The following is a 16,726-nucleotide window of genomic DNA, read 5'->3' on the forward strand; positions in this document are numbered from 1 at the left end:
ACTCGACAGTCCCTTTGAATGCTTCTGTCCTCTGAGTTGTGGCATATGACAGTCAACGCTGGTGACGCCGCGGTCACTCTGCCAAGACGCTAGTCCCAAAGCGTCGATTTCGCGAAAACTGTTGCCCTCCGTGGTGGAAATCTTGGCATTGGCGGTTGTGTAGCAGAAGCCACCATCTGGCACTGTGGCTTTCAGCAATCGCAATATCTGTAGTCCTGGTTGACCTGGGACAGTCTGTGTCGGCATTAGTGTTTCCTCGTCTGTTCTACTTCTCCTGTGCCTCTTTGTTTCCTCCAATTCAGACCTCTGCCAAACACCGCCACCAATGCCCGCACCCACAAACACCCTTCTGATCGAAGGGACGTTCACCGAACTTGCAGAAGAACTCGCCCAGTACATCGATACACTCGCCAAATCAGAAGAAGGCGCCGGAGTCCGAGCAGAGATTGAACCACTCCTCAGCACCCTCAGAGAGTCCGAGCAGTCGCAAGAGTCAGTCGATGAGGCCGCAGTCCAGAACCAGAAAAATGAAGTGTTGAAAAAGATCGTGACCAAAGCATCAGTGCTCAACAGCGCCCCTGAGAGAGGTACGACAGCCTACAGAAGTCACGGTGTGTGCTGAGGTGAAATACTGACATCGGTTGCGCAGAATTCTCAGCAGCATACAATCTCCTCATCAGCCTTTCTTCCCAATCCTCCATCGCCGACGGCCTGTTTTCCAGAATATGCACGTATCTGTCCGAGCAACCCGTTACCTCCTCCCCCACCTACGGTAGCAGCCTCGCCCTGCAATCCCTCACGACGATATTCAACGTTCTGACTCCTACGAGTGAATCCCGCTACCATGTCTTTCTTGCCATCCTCAAAGTCATGCGCCAGATGTCGTCCACTCAGGCTTTCGAGGCGCTCATCCCTCAACTCGAGACGAACATCCCTAATTGGCTGTCCGCCTGGGAACTCGACGACGAAGACGCTCGCAATCTCTACGTCGGGGTTGCCGATGTGGCCTCCGCCATCGGAAACGAAGACCTCCATTACACATATCTCCTGTCTGCCCTGCAGACAATTCCTCCTGAATCGGCGTCCGAAACGGAGAGTGCAGAACTCGCACGACGTGCGGTGCGCGTGGCTCTGACAAACCCCTCAATTACGGACTTTACGCCCTTGACCACAAGCGACGCTGTTGTTGCTTTGCGGCGCTCCGATGGCAACCTCTTTGACCTTTTAGAGATCTTCTCCTCGGATGACTATTCGTCATACGCTGACTTCCTTGAAACGAACAATCTGGCAGACTTGGGCGTCCCCGACTCTGCAGCTGAGACGCTGAGCCACAAGATCCGCCTCCTGACACTGGCTACGATTGCTGCATCCTCAACCACCCGCTCTGTCCCTTACAGTACCATTGCATCGGCTCTCCAGATCCCTTCTGAAGACGTGGAGATGTGGGTCATCGACACCATCCGGGCTGGTCTTGTCGAGGGCAAACTCTCACAACTGAAGCAGGAGTTCTTGGTCCAGAGAGCCACCTACCGCGTGTTCGGGGAGAAGCAGTGGGCCGAGATCCAGGGGCGCCTGATGGTTTGGCGACGAAGTCTGGAGAGTGTGTTGAATGTCGTCCGGGCCGAAAGGGAGAAGTTCTTGAGAGAAGGGCCGACGACCAACGGAGACACGGGCGTCAACGGCTACGGAGATGGAGAGGGTCAGAGAACTGGAGGGGAACGTCAGCAGCAGAGAAGACAGGGCGGCGGTGGGGGTGGCCGCGGACCGCGTCGCGACAGGGGCGATCAGCAGCAGCAACAGCAAGGGCCTCGAGAGATTGAGGTGGGAGGGGGAGATTAGGAGTCTTCTCGCCGCCCAGGGCGATCGGTGGTGAGAGTCGATGCCTTCTTGGATGCTCTGTTGCAGCGTCTCGAGGCCAACAGAGCGACTTGAGTGAGAGAGAAGAGTCTCGAGAGAGGGAGAGAGTGTGCGTGTGTGGAAATGAACGGAACACGCATCGAACCAAAACCTGCCTCAGAGTGAGGGAGGCTTTGACATGGACCTTACCCAAGAAACTTGATGTACTTGATATGCGCAACGCATAAAATAGCTTTGAATTAGAAACACTGCTCTGACTTGATCGAGCATTCCTTAAATCTGCTATCATCATTGCTCTCCGCAAATAATATCTCATGTTGCTAACAGGGTCGACGCTGGGTCCGTCCTCAGTCTGCAGATTCTCCTCTACAAGAACCCCCCAGCCTGAGAGACGGGGCTTGTCGCACAGTCATTTCCATTGCCATCCCAGCGTAATGTATGACATCGTAACAGACAGAACATAAGCTGAGCACCACGAACCCCCCAGTAGTGACACGCGGCTTCGATGGCCGTCCCTGATTGAATCCACTACAAAATTTCAAGTACCAAATTGATAGAAGACGAATCTCTTTATACAAAATATGCAATGAGAGGGAGAGCTCCATTGATTCATGTCTGCATGCTCTGTGGCGCCTGTCGGGGGCTGCCCTGTTGCCCAGGTCCATTGCCATTAACATTGCTCTGGCTCGAGCTCCGCTGGTCTCTCGGGGTAGCGCTGCGACTCATCTGCCCCTGGTTTCCGTGTTGGCTCACTGGCCGGGCCATATTCATTACCGGCGAGTTTGCCATCCCATTTGGCAGGCCGGCCATCTGCTGCATCTGCATCGCTTGCAAATTTCGGGCCGCGTGTTGCTGAGCTTGCTGCTGCATTCTGATGCGCTGGTTATACTGTTGTAATTGCTCGTTGGTCATCATGTTTGGATGACCCATTTGTGCGGCAGCCGCAGCCGCAGCAGCGGCGGCGGACGCATTGTTCCCAGCATTCACAGCGCCGAGAGCAGCATTCAACGCCGCCTGATTGTGAGCCTGAGGTCGTTTCTGATTCTGCCCTGCAGCTGCTGCCGTCGCTTGGTGTTGATATGTTTGGAGCTGCTGCGACGCAAGCCTTTGTACCTCCTCATCGGTCAAGTTGGGGTGATGCTCTCGGACTTTATTAGCGATCTGGGTCAGAATAGGAACATGTCCACTGGACAAAGCCTGGCCGGAATTAGCGGTATTGGGGCGGGGTGAGCTTCCATTCATATGGCCAGAAGGCGATGCGTTCCCATTCGCGGTAGCAGCGGCCATTGCAGCCCTGTAAGCAGCGTTACTCATGCCTTGGCCATTTGCCAGTGCAGCATTAGGGTTGTTCGGAGAAGAATGAGGACCATTCTGAGCTTGAGCATTTCGCAGAAGCTGTTCTTGTTGGGCTCTGGTTGCTTCCTGGAGCATTCGCATCTGCTGTGGCGACGTTATCCCACCTCGGGCGGCGAGTTGTGCTTGCATCTGTGCCTGCATCTGTGGCGTTATTTTGGGAGCCATCATACCCGGAGGTAGCTGCATATTCCCTTGCATCGCGGCCATCATAGTCGGATGACGAGGATGACCATTGGGTATTTGGATGTTACCATTTGGCAATGCTGGCATGCCGGCGGAGGACGGAGCACGCATAACGGGTCCAACAGCAGGCATGCCGTTTGGCAATATATTGGGTTGACCATTTGGAACACGTTGTTGCTGCGCCGTGGCACGTTGGTGTGCGATAAGTTGCTGCCGATATATCTCCTGACGTTCTGCGAGTTTCTGATCTCGTTCAAATTTGAGCTGCGAGAACTCTGCTGGGGTCTTTAAGGGGGGTTTGGGGATGTTTGTGTCGTTGACTTTGCGCAAGGCGGCGAGATCGGCTTGATGTTGTTGTTTCTGAAGAGCCGTCTCTCGCTTTTTGGCCAGCTTCCGCATGACATCAAGCATAGCCAGATGTCGTTGGGTCCTTTTCCGTTCGACTCTAACGGGCTGTGTTGTCCTCTTGCGTGTCGAGATCTGAATATTGGCACCGGCTCTTCTTTGAGCCTCCTCAATCTGAGCAGCCACGTGTCTTCCTGCTGCCTCGATTCTGCCAGAATACGTCTTGAAGTAGGCGGTCTTTGACATATCCGCAGGTAGGCCCTCCAACCCGATCCACCTTTCAAAGCATTCCCAAGGCGTCCGTCTATCAGCACCCGACACATACAAGCTTGGGGGAGTAAGGCAGCTGGAGATAAGGGACCAATTGTAGGAATAATCCTTGACAAGCTTTTTGAGTTCGTCGTCTTCTGCAGGTGTCCACTGCGACGACGACCGCGTCTCGAAGAAGGCTTGTGTAGGCATTGGATGCTCGGACGGGGGGCGGAAAGAATGGCCAGGGTGGATCCTGTCTCGAATGGCTTTATTCTCAGGCATGAACAGTGCAACCGTGGTGTCTTCCGGTGGAAGCGGCTCTGACTTCTTCTTCGGCGAAGGCTCAGGCTCGTAGTCGTATCGGCTGCGTTTCATTGGAGGCTTGTACTCTTTCACGAATAGCTTCTCGGTAGCCCACCTTGAAACAGGCACGATGTCTGTCTTCCACTTCGCATCGAGCCGTTCTCCCAAGCTAGAAGTGGAACTATCTAGCTCCACGACGGAAGGCTCGTAGAGTGGTAACTCGTTCAACAGCTTGTCCAGGGCAGGTGTTTTGTCAACGGCAAAATTGAATTCAGAAGCGCCCAGTGAGAATATTGCAGCCGGAGCATTGGACATTTGCACTTCTCGAGGGTCTGCGATATCATCACTCGCGGAATCGTCTTCATTAGAAGGCACCAATTCGGGAGTGGGGTGTGACGAAAGAGTTGGTCCAGGACCATTTTCCATGGCCACATCTTGAGAATTGGCTGGGTCGGGTAGAAGTCTTGGTGATTGAACGCGCACCTGTAGACGTCTTCTTTCTTCAGCAGAGCTTGCGACCCACTCTGCACAGCATTCTGCAAGTCCTCTTGCAGCTGCCAGTTTCCATTTTCGCTCTTCTCTGAAGTCGGTACGCATCCACTTCATATGATCAAGCAAGAAGTCCCAATGGGTGGTGGGTCTCGGTGCTTCGTCAGCACGTCTGTATTGCCTCAGAGGCCAGCGTTGCCTCTCCTGCAGTTGGTAGAGCCGTTTCAGTATCCTGCACTCCGCCGATAGTTCATACTCTATGAGATGATCCGAAGTGGATAGCGTCTTGTGGGCATTTTGAATGAGGTAAGATATTGTGCTTTGCCGTGACATGGAATGTGCCTTGTTCTCAAACAAAGTGTAGAGGTAGTCTCTCTCACCAGGCCCTGTGCGCTGGGCGTTGCCATCACCAATGCGTGTCAACTCGAGACTCTCCTCGTCAACCGTAGATTTCTGCGGCTTGGCAAAGACCACTGTAGACAACCTACTGCGTTCCTTGTCGCGGCGGTCGCGGTCCGTCGCTCGGCCCTGAGGAGTCGCGCCACCAAAGGCATCGCGGATGGATGCTGATGATGGAGAGTCAGCCGGTGGGGTTGAGGTCTTTGGCGTCTCTCCAAGGATTTCAGAGACCGATTTCTTCTGCAACACACCAGAGGAGATCCTGGTTGCGCGTTTCGGCGGCTCTTGAGATGATGGCGTCGTGGGCACATTCTTTTTTGGAGTCGTACCTGTTATCGGAGCTGGACTCTCAACAAATCCACCCCCCGGCCGTGCTTTGAAATATGAGTCAGTCTCTGCTTGTGTGTCTATCCGCATCGTGGGTCGCTGGATTTGTGATGGATTGGGTGGCTCGATAGCGAGCGTGCTATGACTGTCAGAAGCTGAAGCCGTGTATCTCACGTTGACCGTCCCGGTCATCTCGACATCATCAGAGGCAGCATGACCCTTACTGGCGCTTGGCTGGACGGTCGCTCCTGGTGAGGGGAGCGATTGCACCAAAGCAGCAGTGGCAGCATCTGAAGGCTTTCCCTCGAGGGCGATATCGGTTGTATTAAGCGGAATATCGACACCGGGGCTCGTTCCTGGAGAGCCGGCAGTTGGCGCTGGGGTGTGGGATGAGTCCGGCCCATTTGTAGAGGCTGGCGAGGACTGCGGTTCGGCCGCTGCTAAGTCTGGAACTGGAAGAGGGGGACTTCGGCTTGGTTGGCGGTCGGTGGTGACAGATGGACGTAACTCCGTAGTATCATCTGACAGAACGGGAATGTCTTTTGACGCGCCGGCAGGTCCAGGCTCAGCACCTGTTGATTGCCCAACTGATGGTCCATTTGCAGACTGGGGTACTGGAGAGCTCAGTTCAATGTCGGCGTTGGAAAGACCAGAGAACGTGGTGGCCTTGCCGTTGAGCGCGTCAACCACCGTTGTAGTCGTTCCCTGACGACCCTCCTCGCTCCCCGCGCCAGTTACAACTGCGCCGCCTTCATTGCCCTTGTTTTCATCAACTAACGTCTGCGCAGGCGCCGTTTGTCCTGGATGTTTCTGTTTCGGCGCAGGTTTGACACCCGGAGACGAGGGCGAAGTGACATTTGGTACGTCTAACGTTTGCTGGACAGCGACAGGGGGCGACTGAGTTGCTGTACGAGCTTGGGCGGAATCATGTTTTCGAGGTGGAAGAGTTATATGGATAATGGGTGGGAGTGTGGTTTCGTCAAAGCGACGCCCTCTGCGGAAGAATGAGCACAACTAAACCAAGCAGGCCTCATAATCCATGAAATTTGCAATCATGGTAGATAGAAGGCAGCGACAGGGGGTCCGTACTTTTCTAGGTCATTCGCATCATGAAAGGCCTGTAGTTTCTGCTTGTAGGTCGGGTCTTCGACCGAGACAACGATAGAGAAGAGTTCGCTTAATTTGCGCTTTCTTGACAGCACCAGGCTCCTATAATTCATGATATTTCGTCAGTATATTGCGTAAGGGATGATGAGGGTGTTTGAGGGCTGTAGAGAGTATTACTTACTGTGCTTGAGACCTCTTCGAGCGCAAGTGCTCGACGGGCATCTCATCGGCATCGGCGAGGTCGATGAGAAGGACGAGAAACCATCCGAATCAATTGCTGAAAATTCTCCAGAATGCAGAAACAGATGTGCGGAGATGGCCAAAGAGCCCAGAATGAATTATTTGGGCGGGTTATGATGATTTGAGCCTCTTGAAGTTGGTCGACTGGTAGAGGATGTGGCCTCTGGATTTGGTGTTCTGTGCAGAGTTGGAGGCACAGGGCGTAGCAATTTGTTAGGCTTCCTCAGGCGGGGGGGAGTGCACGGAGGGAGGAGAAAGCAGCCTATTCCACCTCCTAGGATTGATTCTCTTTCAGGCAGGGGGGGTTCGGCGAGAGGGGGAGACCACCCATCACCACCCATTTCCACCACCGCCAATTTTCTCTTAGATTTTGGGGGCCACTAGGCGCAGCTGTTTGCTAACACCACGCTAGTAAAATTTCCCCTTCCCTTTCACATTGTTGGTCTTTGTTATCGCACAGCAGATTTACAGACCCGAGTATAATGCGATATTGGAGTCTAGATCTTATTGTCTTACCGTGGATATCTTTGCTAGAGGGATCTTCACAGTCCTGAGACACCCAAACTTGTGCTGTGTTCTTGTGTAGTGTTGCTCAAGCCACAGCCGTCTCCCACGTCCTGGACTTCTCCGATTTTGCGAATTATTTCACTTAAAAGTCCCTCCTATGGCCAAAAGAAAACGAGAAAACGGCACCAGTGCCGCCAGCACTTCCAACGGAACAATCAACTCTACAAGTGACACGGACACTGCGACCAAGGTCAACAAAACCAACGGTCATGTGGATGTCAAGACCACTTCATCCGTCATCCAAATTGTTGTCGGCTCGTATGAGCGGGTTCTGCATGGTATTACCGCATCGATCTCGCACCTGTCGTCACCAGAGGTTCCCCCGTCCGTGCAGTTTGCGGACACCTTCCTATTCAATGCACATGCATCCGCGATCAAATGTATCGCACTATCACCCTTGCCGGAACCCGATTCTTCTGAAAGCCAGGGCGTATATCTGGCTACCGGCGGCTCAGATGAAAAGGTCAATGTCTTCAGCCTTTCAGCCTCGCCAGTCGCCGACACGGAGAGACTGCCGCCCATGCCCTCTCTGGGTAAGAACGCGATCTCAGAAAACCCGAGGAATAGAGAGCTCGGCACTCTCCTTCACCACTCCTCACACATCACGGCCTTGCACTTTCCCACGCGATCAAAACTGCTCTCCGGGTCAGAAGACAACACCATCGCCATTACCCGTCTGAGGGACTTAACGGTGGTATCAACAATCAAAGCACCACGACCCAAGGCCCAAGGCCAGCCCAGCGGAGACACCGCACCACCAGGCGCCACACCTGCGGGAATCAATGACTTCTCTGTACACTCCAGCATGAAGCTCATGTTGAGCGTCGGTCGAGGCGAGAGATGTATGAGGCTGTGGAACCTGGTGACTGGAAAGAAAGCCGGGGTTCTCAACTTCGGCCGCGAGATCTTGCAGAGTGTGCGCGAAGGCAAGTATAGCAGTGGCGAGGGCAGACGAATCCGGTGGAATCCCAACGGCAGTGAATTTGCCGTTGCGTTCGAGCGTGGAGTGGTTGTGTTCGGGGAAGACTCGAAACCCAAATGCAGGGCTCTACCAGAACCCCTTACCAAGCTACATCAGATTTGCTATCATACTATCCTTTCGGACTCAGGCGAGGAGGCGCCCATTACACTTCTTGCTCTCTCGACAGAAGATGGTCGGATACTCGTTTATGACACAGACGCAATCTCATCGCATTCGTCCAATGGGACAAACAACAATGACACGACCACTACAGCATCCATTCCGGACGCCGCTCTTGTCGCAACAGTGGGCGGGAAAACTGCAGGGATCACGACGCGTATCAAGGACTTTGAGCTTCTCTTCCTGCCCCCTAATGCCCACGGCCAAAAAGACATTGCCGTCGTTACAGCGAGCAGTGATGGGACGATCCGTATCATACTCCTGTTAATGTCTGAGGTTTTGGCCATCTTGAAGAGCAAGAGACCGGTTCAGACCGGAACAATTATCGGGACGTACGAGACTGGCAACAGGATCACCTGCCTGAAGGCCTTCGTCATGTTGCCTCCTGCGGAGTTTGATGATGAGGATGAACTCGGAGAGGACGAGGAATTCCTAGGGTTCGATGGGCAAGGAGATAGCGAGCAGAGTGATAGCAGTAGCGAAGAAGATTGATAATGAAGTAAGTGGTTAGGAGAATCATCGAGCCAATTGTTGTAGAAAAACATCTTGTCTCCAGCCAATGTATTCCTGATCGCTCTCGTAAGAACAGTATATTTCGTGCAAACGCATGCAAGTTGGTCTGCAGGATCGAGGAAAAAGTTAAATGCAGGCTGGGAAGTGAGGGGTGGCTCATTTCGAAGGATGTATTCCCATCTTTGCTAACCCTTTCACCACATTCTCATAGACGTCTTTGACCATGCCAACCGACGAGACTCGAACGACTCTGCCCTCCTTTTCGAACATGTCCACAACCGGCATACTCGTTTCGACGAACGTCCGGAATCTCTTGACTATGCTCTCTTCATTGTCGTCTGCCCGCCCACTCGTCTTTCCCCTGTTCAATAAGCGTTCTCTCATGACCTCCTCGGGGCAGTCGAGAAACAGTGTGCATTTCGAGGGACAGACAGACTCTTCGAAAAAGATAGCTTGGTCCATTTTCCGAGGAAACCCATCGATCAAGAATTTCCCGGTCCCATCGTTCCCCAGTTTTGAGCGCATAGCATTTTCAAGGAGCTTGACCGTGATCTCCATTGGAACAATTAGGCCGTCTTTGATGTAATCTTTAATCAATTGGCCATATTGACTGCCCTCAGTATTCTGCTCTTCTCGCAGCAAATCGCCTGCAGAGAGATGTACGAAACCGTAATCGCGGACTAGATTGGCGGACTGTGTACCCTTGCCAGATCCAGGACCTCCGAGTACATAGACCACGGTGACCTTCTGCGGATCAAATGCTGGGGAGGTGTTGACTGAGGCAAGTGGCGCTTCCGGTTGCGCAAGAGGGGAAGTCCCAGACGTAGGATCTATAGCAGGCGTTGCCATTGGAAAGTAGCTCTTCGGTCACTACCGCTCGGTGTGTGCTTTCCGTCGGGACTCGCTGGAGACGTTCGTCTGAGACTCTGTTCGCTTTTTGACCAACAGAACGTAGGAACCGCTGCTAGCAAGGAATAAGATGAGGAAGGGGAAGAATCGTAGTCTGTCGCCTTGGCCGCCTGGTCGATGTTTGCTCACGGGGCTTGGTGTTGAGGCGGGTTTGACGGTGGATGTGGGTGGTGGTGGCGTCGCTGAATAGTAACGGACGCAGGGTATTAAATATCGGACACCAAAAGGCGGCGACAATAGATGTCTGGTCAGGGAAGTATTCAGTGTACGTGAGATCATTCCTTAGGGATGAATGTGGTGGACAAAGGAGGATCTGGAGCTGGGAGCGACGCTGCAGTGAACGAAGGTTCAGAGCTCAGGGAAAATAGTTAATCGTGAAGACCTGGGTAATGACGAAAGCGCGTTTGGGTGGTCAAGCATGGGCATGCGCCATGTGCAGCAGCTCACAATTAGGCGTTGCCACGTGATAAAGGCGCCCCTAAGGTTACACGCCGGCAGGCACCCTGCCGTTTGACGAATCAACAACTGGCCCAAGCCACCAGCTCGGACCTTTCTGCTTCTGGCTTGCGACTCCAGAAGATCCGCTCACTTTCTCAAAAGGTGTCTCTACTTTCCAGGAGCTCATCAACAATTGAATCAATTGCCCTTCAGTTTCCTTCTTCCACCCTCCACGCCACATTTCTCGTGGTCTTGTTCCCATCCTCATCCCTCTAACCTCTTCTTTCTACACTCCTTTGAGTTCGTGGATTTTGCAATCACTTTGTCGGCCATCCAGCGAGCGATCAATTACTTCCCCCAAAAGTGCATGAGGCCGCAAGGAGGCCGGTCGCAATCATGGCGCTTCCCATTCGGTTCACTGAACTGGTTCAGGTCTGTTGTTAGCATTTGAAACTGGTGCTAATCCCTGGCTGACTTCTCATAGTTGACGAATCTTGACATCGCGGTAAGGGCACGCTCCTTGAGTCGTAGGCGCAGTTCGACCTGAGTGCCGGCATATGCGCGACCTGATCGATCATTTCTCCTTCCTCACATGTAGAACATCTACTGACATATCTTCTCACCTTCCAGCCAACCTCTATATCCTTCAATACCTGTGTGAGTATATGCCCCAATCTTTCCACTCAAGCCGGTGCTGACATGTCTTCCTAGACACTAGAATCCGATCACTATGTCTGCGTACGGCAGAAAGTTAATGAGCAGGACAAACCTCAAGTCATAATTGTAAATCTCAAGAACAACAATGAAGTCATCAAACGCGCCATCAGCGCCGACAGCGCCATCATGCACTTCAACCGCGAGATCCTTGCCCTCAAAGCGCAGGGCAGAACAATCCAAGTCTTCGACCTCGCGGCCAAGGCCAAGCTGAAATCTACAATCATGAACGAGGATGTTGTTTTCTGGAAGTGGTACAGCGAAAGAAGCCTGGGATTGGTTACCGATACCTCCGTCTACCACTGGGACGTGTTCGACCCTACCCAGTCTGCTCCCGTGAAAATGTTCGAGCGAAATGCCAACCTGAGTGGATGCCAGATCATCAACTATCGCGTCAACGATGATGAACAATGGATGGTGATAGTTGGTATTTCACAAAGAGAGGGACGAGTTGCCGGTACAATGCAGCTGTACTCGCGTAATCGTGGGATCTCGCAACCTATCGAGGGTCATGCTGCTGCCTTTGGCACCTTCCATGCAGAGGGCAATCCTGCCCCTTACAAACTTTTCACCTTCGCGGTCCGAAATGCTGCTGGCCAAGGCAAGCTCCATGTTGTGGAGATCGATCACAACGAGAACAACGCGCGATGGGTGAAGAAGGCAGTCGATGTCTACTTCCCCGACGAGGCTGTCAACGACTTCCCTGTTGCCATGCAAATCTCCGAGAAGTACAGCATCATATACATGGTCACCAAGTACGGCTTCATTCATTTGTACGATCTTGAAACAGCCACGTGCATCTTCATGAATCGTATTTCGAGTGAGACAATCTTCATCACAACGCCCGACTCTGAATCCGCCGGCATTGTTGGAATCAACCGAAAAGGTCAGGTTCTCTCGGTTAGCGTTGACGAGAACACAATCATCCCATATCTGCTCCAGAACCCTGCCAATGCGGGCCTGGCTGTGAAGCTAGCCGCGAGAGCTGGCTTGCCAGGTGCCGACAACCTTTACCAGCAGCAATTCGAAACTCTCTTTGCCCAGGGCAACTACTCGGAAGCTGCCGAAGTTGCGGCGAACTCTCCACGTGGGTTTTTGAGGACGCCGGAGACGATCAATCGGTTCAAGAGTGCGCCTCAGCAAGCCGGGCAGCTTTCTGTCATTTTGCAGTACTTTGGCAAACTCCTCGACAAAGGCAAGCTGAACAAGTACGAGAGCGTAGAACTGATAAAGCCGGTTCTTGCACAAAACCGTAAGAACCTCCTCGACAAGTGGATGAGTGAGGGAAAATTAGAGTCCTCAGAAGAGCTTGGTGATATCGTCCGACTGCACGATCTTGAACTTGCTCTGAGGATCTATCGCGAGTCTAATGTTCCGCCAAAGGTTGTTGCAGCGTTGGCAGAAACCGGCCGATTCGAGGAGATCCTTCCCTATGCACGTGAGGTCGGATACCAACCAGACTTCACCAGCTTGTTGCAACACATCGTTCGTGCAAACCCGGAGAAAGGTGCCGAGTTTGCTACTCAACTCGCCAATAACGAGGCTGGCCCGCTGGTCGATATCGACAGAGTTGTTGACATTTTCATGTCCCAGAATATGGTTCAGCAAGCGACCGCGTTCCTGCTCGACGCTCTAAAAGAGAACCGTCCCGAACAAGGCCACTTGCAGACTCGACTATTGGAAATGAATCTCCTCAACGCCCCACAGGTTGCAGATGCTATCCTTGGCAACGAGATGTTCTCCTACTATGACAAACCCAGAATTGCCCGACTTTGCGAACAGGCAGGTCTGTTGCAACGCGCCCTTGAAAATACAGACGACCCAGCTTCCATCAAGCGAATAATTGTCCAAACCGATAAGCTCAATCCTGAATGGCTTCAACAATATTTCGGCCGCATGTCAGTCGAACAGTCGCTGGACTGCATGGATGAGATGCTCAAGGCCAACATTCGACAAAACTTGGCGGCCGTGATCCAAATTGCTACCAAGTTCTCCGACCTTCTCGGAGCGAGCCGCTTGATTGCATTGTTCGAAAAGCACCGCACTGCCGAAGGTCTCTACTACTATCTCGGCAGCATCGTCAATCTGAGCGACGACGGAGAAGTAGTGTACAAGTACCTCGAGGCCGCCGTTACTATGGGCCAATTCCAGGAAGTCGAAAGAATATGCCGGGAGAACAATCATTACAATCCGGAACGTGTAAAGAATTATCTCATCGAGGCTCGGTTAGCTGAGCAGCTTCCCCTGATTATCGTCTGCGATCGGTTCAACTTCGTCAAGGATCTGGTCAACTACCTTTACCGGAATCAGCAATACAAGTCCATCGAAGTGTATGTTCAACGAGTCAATCCCGCACGGACCCCGGCAGTTGTCGGAGCATTGCTTGCCCTTGATTGTGAAGAATCGGTCATCAAGAGCTTGTTGTCATCGGTCGACCCTTCGGCTGTCCCCATCGACGAGTTAGTCAGCGAAGTCGAGACTCAGAATCGTCTGAAGATTTTGCTGCCTTTCCTTGAATCCACATTGGCAGCGGGCATTCAGCAACCAGCTCTTTATAACGCCCTGGCGAAAATCTACATAGGTCAGTTGCCACTTTTACTTTCTTCAACACCCTTTGCCGATATTTGGTCCACGGAGTTCCGCCCTCGACAGGCACAGGCATCCGGAGAAGCATGTCTCCAAGGCCAAAGTGGCCAGCTCAGCTGCTTTGGCGCCGTAAACCTCCTTCGTTTCGTGTCTCATTGGTGGTACCTTTGCTAACACGTTGAATAGACAGCAACAATAACCCTGAGAAGTTCCTCAAGGAAAATGACCTGTACGACACTCTGACAGTCGGTAAATACTGCGAGAAGCGGGATCCCAACTTGGCATATATTGCGTACCGCAAGGGCCAGAATGACATTGAGCTCATCAACATCACCAACGAGAACTCGATGTTCCGAGCTCAAGCGCGTTATCTTCTAGAGCGCGCCGATCCTGAGATATGGGGTTTCGTTCTGGCGCAAAATAACGCCCATCGGAGATCCCTCATCGACCAGGTCATCGCCACGGCCGTGCCGGAGAGCTCAGAACCTGACAAGGTATCTGTTGCAGTGAAAGCTTTCTTGGACGCCGACCTGCCTGCTGAACTCATCGAACTGCTCGAAAAGATCATTCTCGAGCCTTCGCCTTTCAGCGAGAACAGCAGTCTACAGAACTTGCTGATGCTCACAGCTGCGAAGGCGGACAAGGGTCGCCTTATGGACTACATTCAGCGCCTGAATGAATTCAACACTGAAGAAATAGCCAATATGTGTATCCAGCAAGGTCTTTACGAGGAAGCTCTAGAGATATACGTGAAGACGAACGACCACATCTCGGCTGCTAATGTTCTTGTCGATCACATCGTTAGTATCGACCGCGCTCAAGAATATGCAGAGAAGGTGGATCTGCCTGAGGTCTGGAGCAAGGTTGCCAAAGCCGAACTGGACGGCTTGAGAGTCAGCGATGCCATCGAGTCGTACATTAAAGCTCAAGATCCTAGCAACTACAACGAGGTCATTGAGACCGCTACTCATGCCGGCAAGGATGAAGATCTCGTCAAATTCCTGAAAATGGCCAGGAAGACGATGCGCGAACCAGCAATCGATACTGCCCTCGCCTTTTGCTATGCTCGTCTCGATCAACTGTCCGAACTCGAAGACTTCTTGCGTACTGCTAACGTGGCCGATGTGGAAGCATCTGGAGACAAAGCTTATGAAGAAGGCTACCACCAAGCTGCCAAAATCTTCTTCACCAGTGTTTCCAACTGGGCCAAACTTGCCACTACTCTTGTACACTTGGGTGAATACCAAAACGCTGTTGATTGTGCTCGACGTGCAAACAGTGTAAAGGTATGGAAGCAAGTGAACGAAGCATGCGTCGCCAAGAAGGAATTCCGCCTTGCCCAGATCTGTGGCCTCAACCTCATTGTTCACGCCGAAGAACTGCAGGATCTTGTCAAACAATACGAGCGCGAAGGTTACTTTGAGGAACTCATTTCCTTATTGGAAGCCGGCCTTGGCCTGGAACGGGCACATATGGGCATGTTCACCGAGCTGGGCATCGCCCTATCGAAGTATCATCCGGATCGAGTGATGGAACATCTCAAGCTCTTCTGGTCTCGCATCAATATCCCCAAGATGATTCGAGCCTGCGAAGAGGCGCATCTTTGGCCTGAGCTGATCTTCTTGTACTGCCATTATGACGAGTGGGACAACGCTGCATTGGCCATGATGGAGCGTGCTGCTGATGCCTGGGAGCATCACTCCTTCAAGGACATCATTGTGAAAGTGGCCAACTTGGAAATCTACTATCGCGCTCTGAACCATTACCTACAGGAGCAGCCGCTCTTGTTGACCGATTTGTTGCAAGCCCTGACACCGCGCATCGACGTCAACCGGGTGGTGCGTATGTTTGAGAAGTCGGATAACATCCCCATCATCAAACCCTTCTTGCTCAATGTACAAGGCCAGAACAAGCGCGTCGTCAACAACGCCATCCATGATCTCCTCATCGAAGAAGAGGATTACAAGACTTTGAAAGACTCGGTGGAGAACTACGACAACTATGACGCGGTGGAACTTGCACAGCGCCTCGAGAAGCACGACTTGGTGTTCTTCCGACAAATCGCGGCGCAAATCTACCGCAAGAACAAACGATGGGAGAAGTCAATTGCACTGTCCAAACAAGACAAGCTGTTCCGCGACGCGATCGAGACAGCAGCGATTTCTGGCAAGCCTGAAGTTGTAGAAGACCTTCTGAGATACGTAAGTTGAACTACTTCCGGATGAGAACGCATTATACTGACGTTGTCCTAGTTTGTCGACATTGGCAGCCGCGAGTGTTACGTGGGCATGCTCTATGCCTGCTACGATCTGATTCCGCTTCACACAGTGATGGAGATCTCCTGGCGGCATGGACTTAACGATTTCACCATGCCCTTCATGATTAGCTACATGAGCCAGCAAGCCGCCACCATTGAGCAGTTGCGAAAGGACAATGAAGAACGGAAGGCCCGCGAAGCCAGTCAACAAAAGACCGACGACAATACCCCGATCATCGGGAGTCGTCTCATGCTGACGCAAGGGCCCGCGGCCGTTGCACCGCAACCCACGGGGTATGGTCACACTAATGGCATCACGCCTCAACCAACCGGGTTCCCTCGGGCATTCTAGCGACGCAGCCTTGTGAATTGGAACGGCGAAAGTTGACAAAGGTCCGGGAACAGCCGGGTCAGATGAGTGCGATGAAGGGGGCACCCGAGGTCAGGGAGAAATCGGGACTCGACAAGAGCCCTGTATGGAATTCAGCACGGAGACGAGTTCCTAAAGGAGAGAAAAAGACAGACTTAAAAATAATGTGTGAGTTTGCCGGAGAAAGGTTACTGTAACGTCTTTTCCGAGGCTATGGTTCTCTATGTTGTATGATGTAGCTAGTGAGGTAGAGTGTCGCTCGGGGCTGCTTTCCTACTCTCCGGAAATCGGAAAGCGGTGCGAATACTGTTGCCGGAGATTGATCCTGGGGAGAGGGAAAAAGGAATGGGATTCTGTTTGATCATGGGCAGGA

The 16,726-nt window shown here is 52.5% G+C and overlaps 5 protein-coding genes across 5 annotated transcripts; 3 read left to right on the top strand and 2 right to left on the bottom strand.

The window, feature by feature from the left end:
* Positions 1–325: 325 nt before the first annotated feature.
* Positions 326–1,839, top strand: AYL99_10789 (hypothetical protein; the record flags this gene model as incomplete). The annotated part of the gene is made up of 2 exons (XM_018842295.1): positions 326–587; positions 650–1,839. The coding sequence occupies 2 exons, from the start codon at positions 326–328 to the stop codon at positions 1,837–1,839; spliced, it is 1,452 nt and encodes a 483-aa protein (XP_018688456.1).
* A 627-nt stretch (positions 1,840–2,466) lies between these two features.
* On the bottom strand, positions 2,467–6,840 carry AYL99_10790 (hypothetical protein; the record flags this gene model as incomplete). Its single annotated transcript, XM_018842296.1, has 3 exons — positions 2,467–6,505; positions 6,601–6,720; positions 6,800–6,840. 3 exons carry the CDS (start codon positions 6,838–6,840, stop codon positions 2,467–2,469), a joined length of 4,200 nt encoding a protein of 1,399 aa, XP_018688457.1.
* A 682-nt stretch (positions 6,841–7,522) lies between these two features.
* Positions 7,523–9,058, top strand: AYL99_10791 (hypothetical protein; the record flags this gene model as incomplete). Its single annotated transcript, XM_018842297.1, has 1 exon — positions 7,523–9,058. The coding sequence occupies one exon, from the start codon at positions 7,523–7,525 to the stop codon at positions 9,056–9,058; it is 1,536 nt and encodes a 511-aa protein (XP_018688458.1).
* A 177-nt stretch (positions 9,059–9,235) lies between these two features.
* AYL99_10792 (hypothetical protein) lies at positions 9,236–9,928 on the bottom strand (the record flags this gene model as incomplete). The annotated part of the gene is made up of 1 exon (XM_018842298.1): positions 9,236–9,928. The coding sequence occupies one exon, from the start codon at positions 9,926–9,928 to the stop codon at positions 9,236–9,238; it is 693 nt and encodes a 230-aa protein (XP_018688459.1).
* An 894-nt stretch (positions 9,929–10,822) lies between these two features.
* Positions 10,823–16,335, top strand: AYL99_10793 (hypothetical protein; the record flags this gene model as incomplete). The annotated part of the gene is made up of 6 exons (XM_018842299.1): positions 10,823–10,858; positions 10,911–10,931; positions 11,057–11,083; positions 11,138–13,721; positions 13,913–15,927; positions 15,979–16,335. The coding sequence occupies 6 exons, from the start codon at positions 10,823–10,825 to the stop codon at positions 16,333–16,335; spliced, it is 5,040 nt and encodes a 1,679-aa protein (XP_018688460.1).
* Positions 16,336–16,726: the final 391 nt, after the last annotated feature.

This window comes from Fonsecaea erecta, assembly GCF_001651985.1.
Source record: "Fonsecaea erecta strain CBS 125763 chromosome Unknown Scaff12, whole genome shotgun sequence".
NCBI lineage: Eukaryota > Fungi > Ascomycota > Eurotiomycetes > Chaetothyriales > Herpotrichiellaceae > Fonsecaea > Fonsecaea erecta.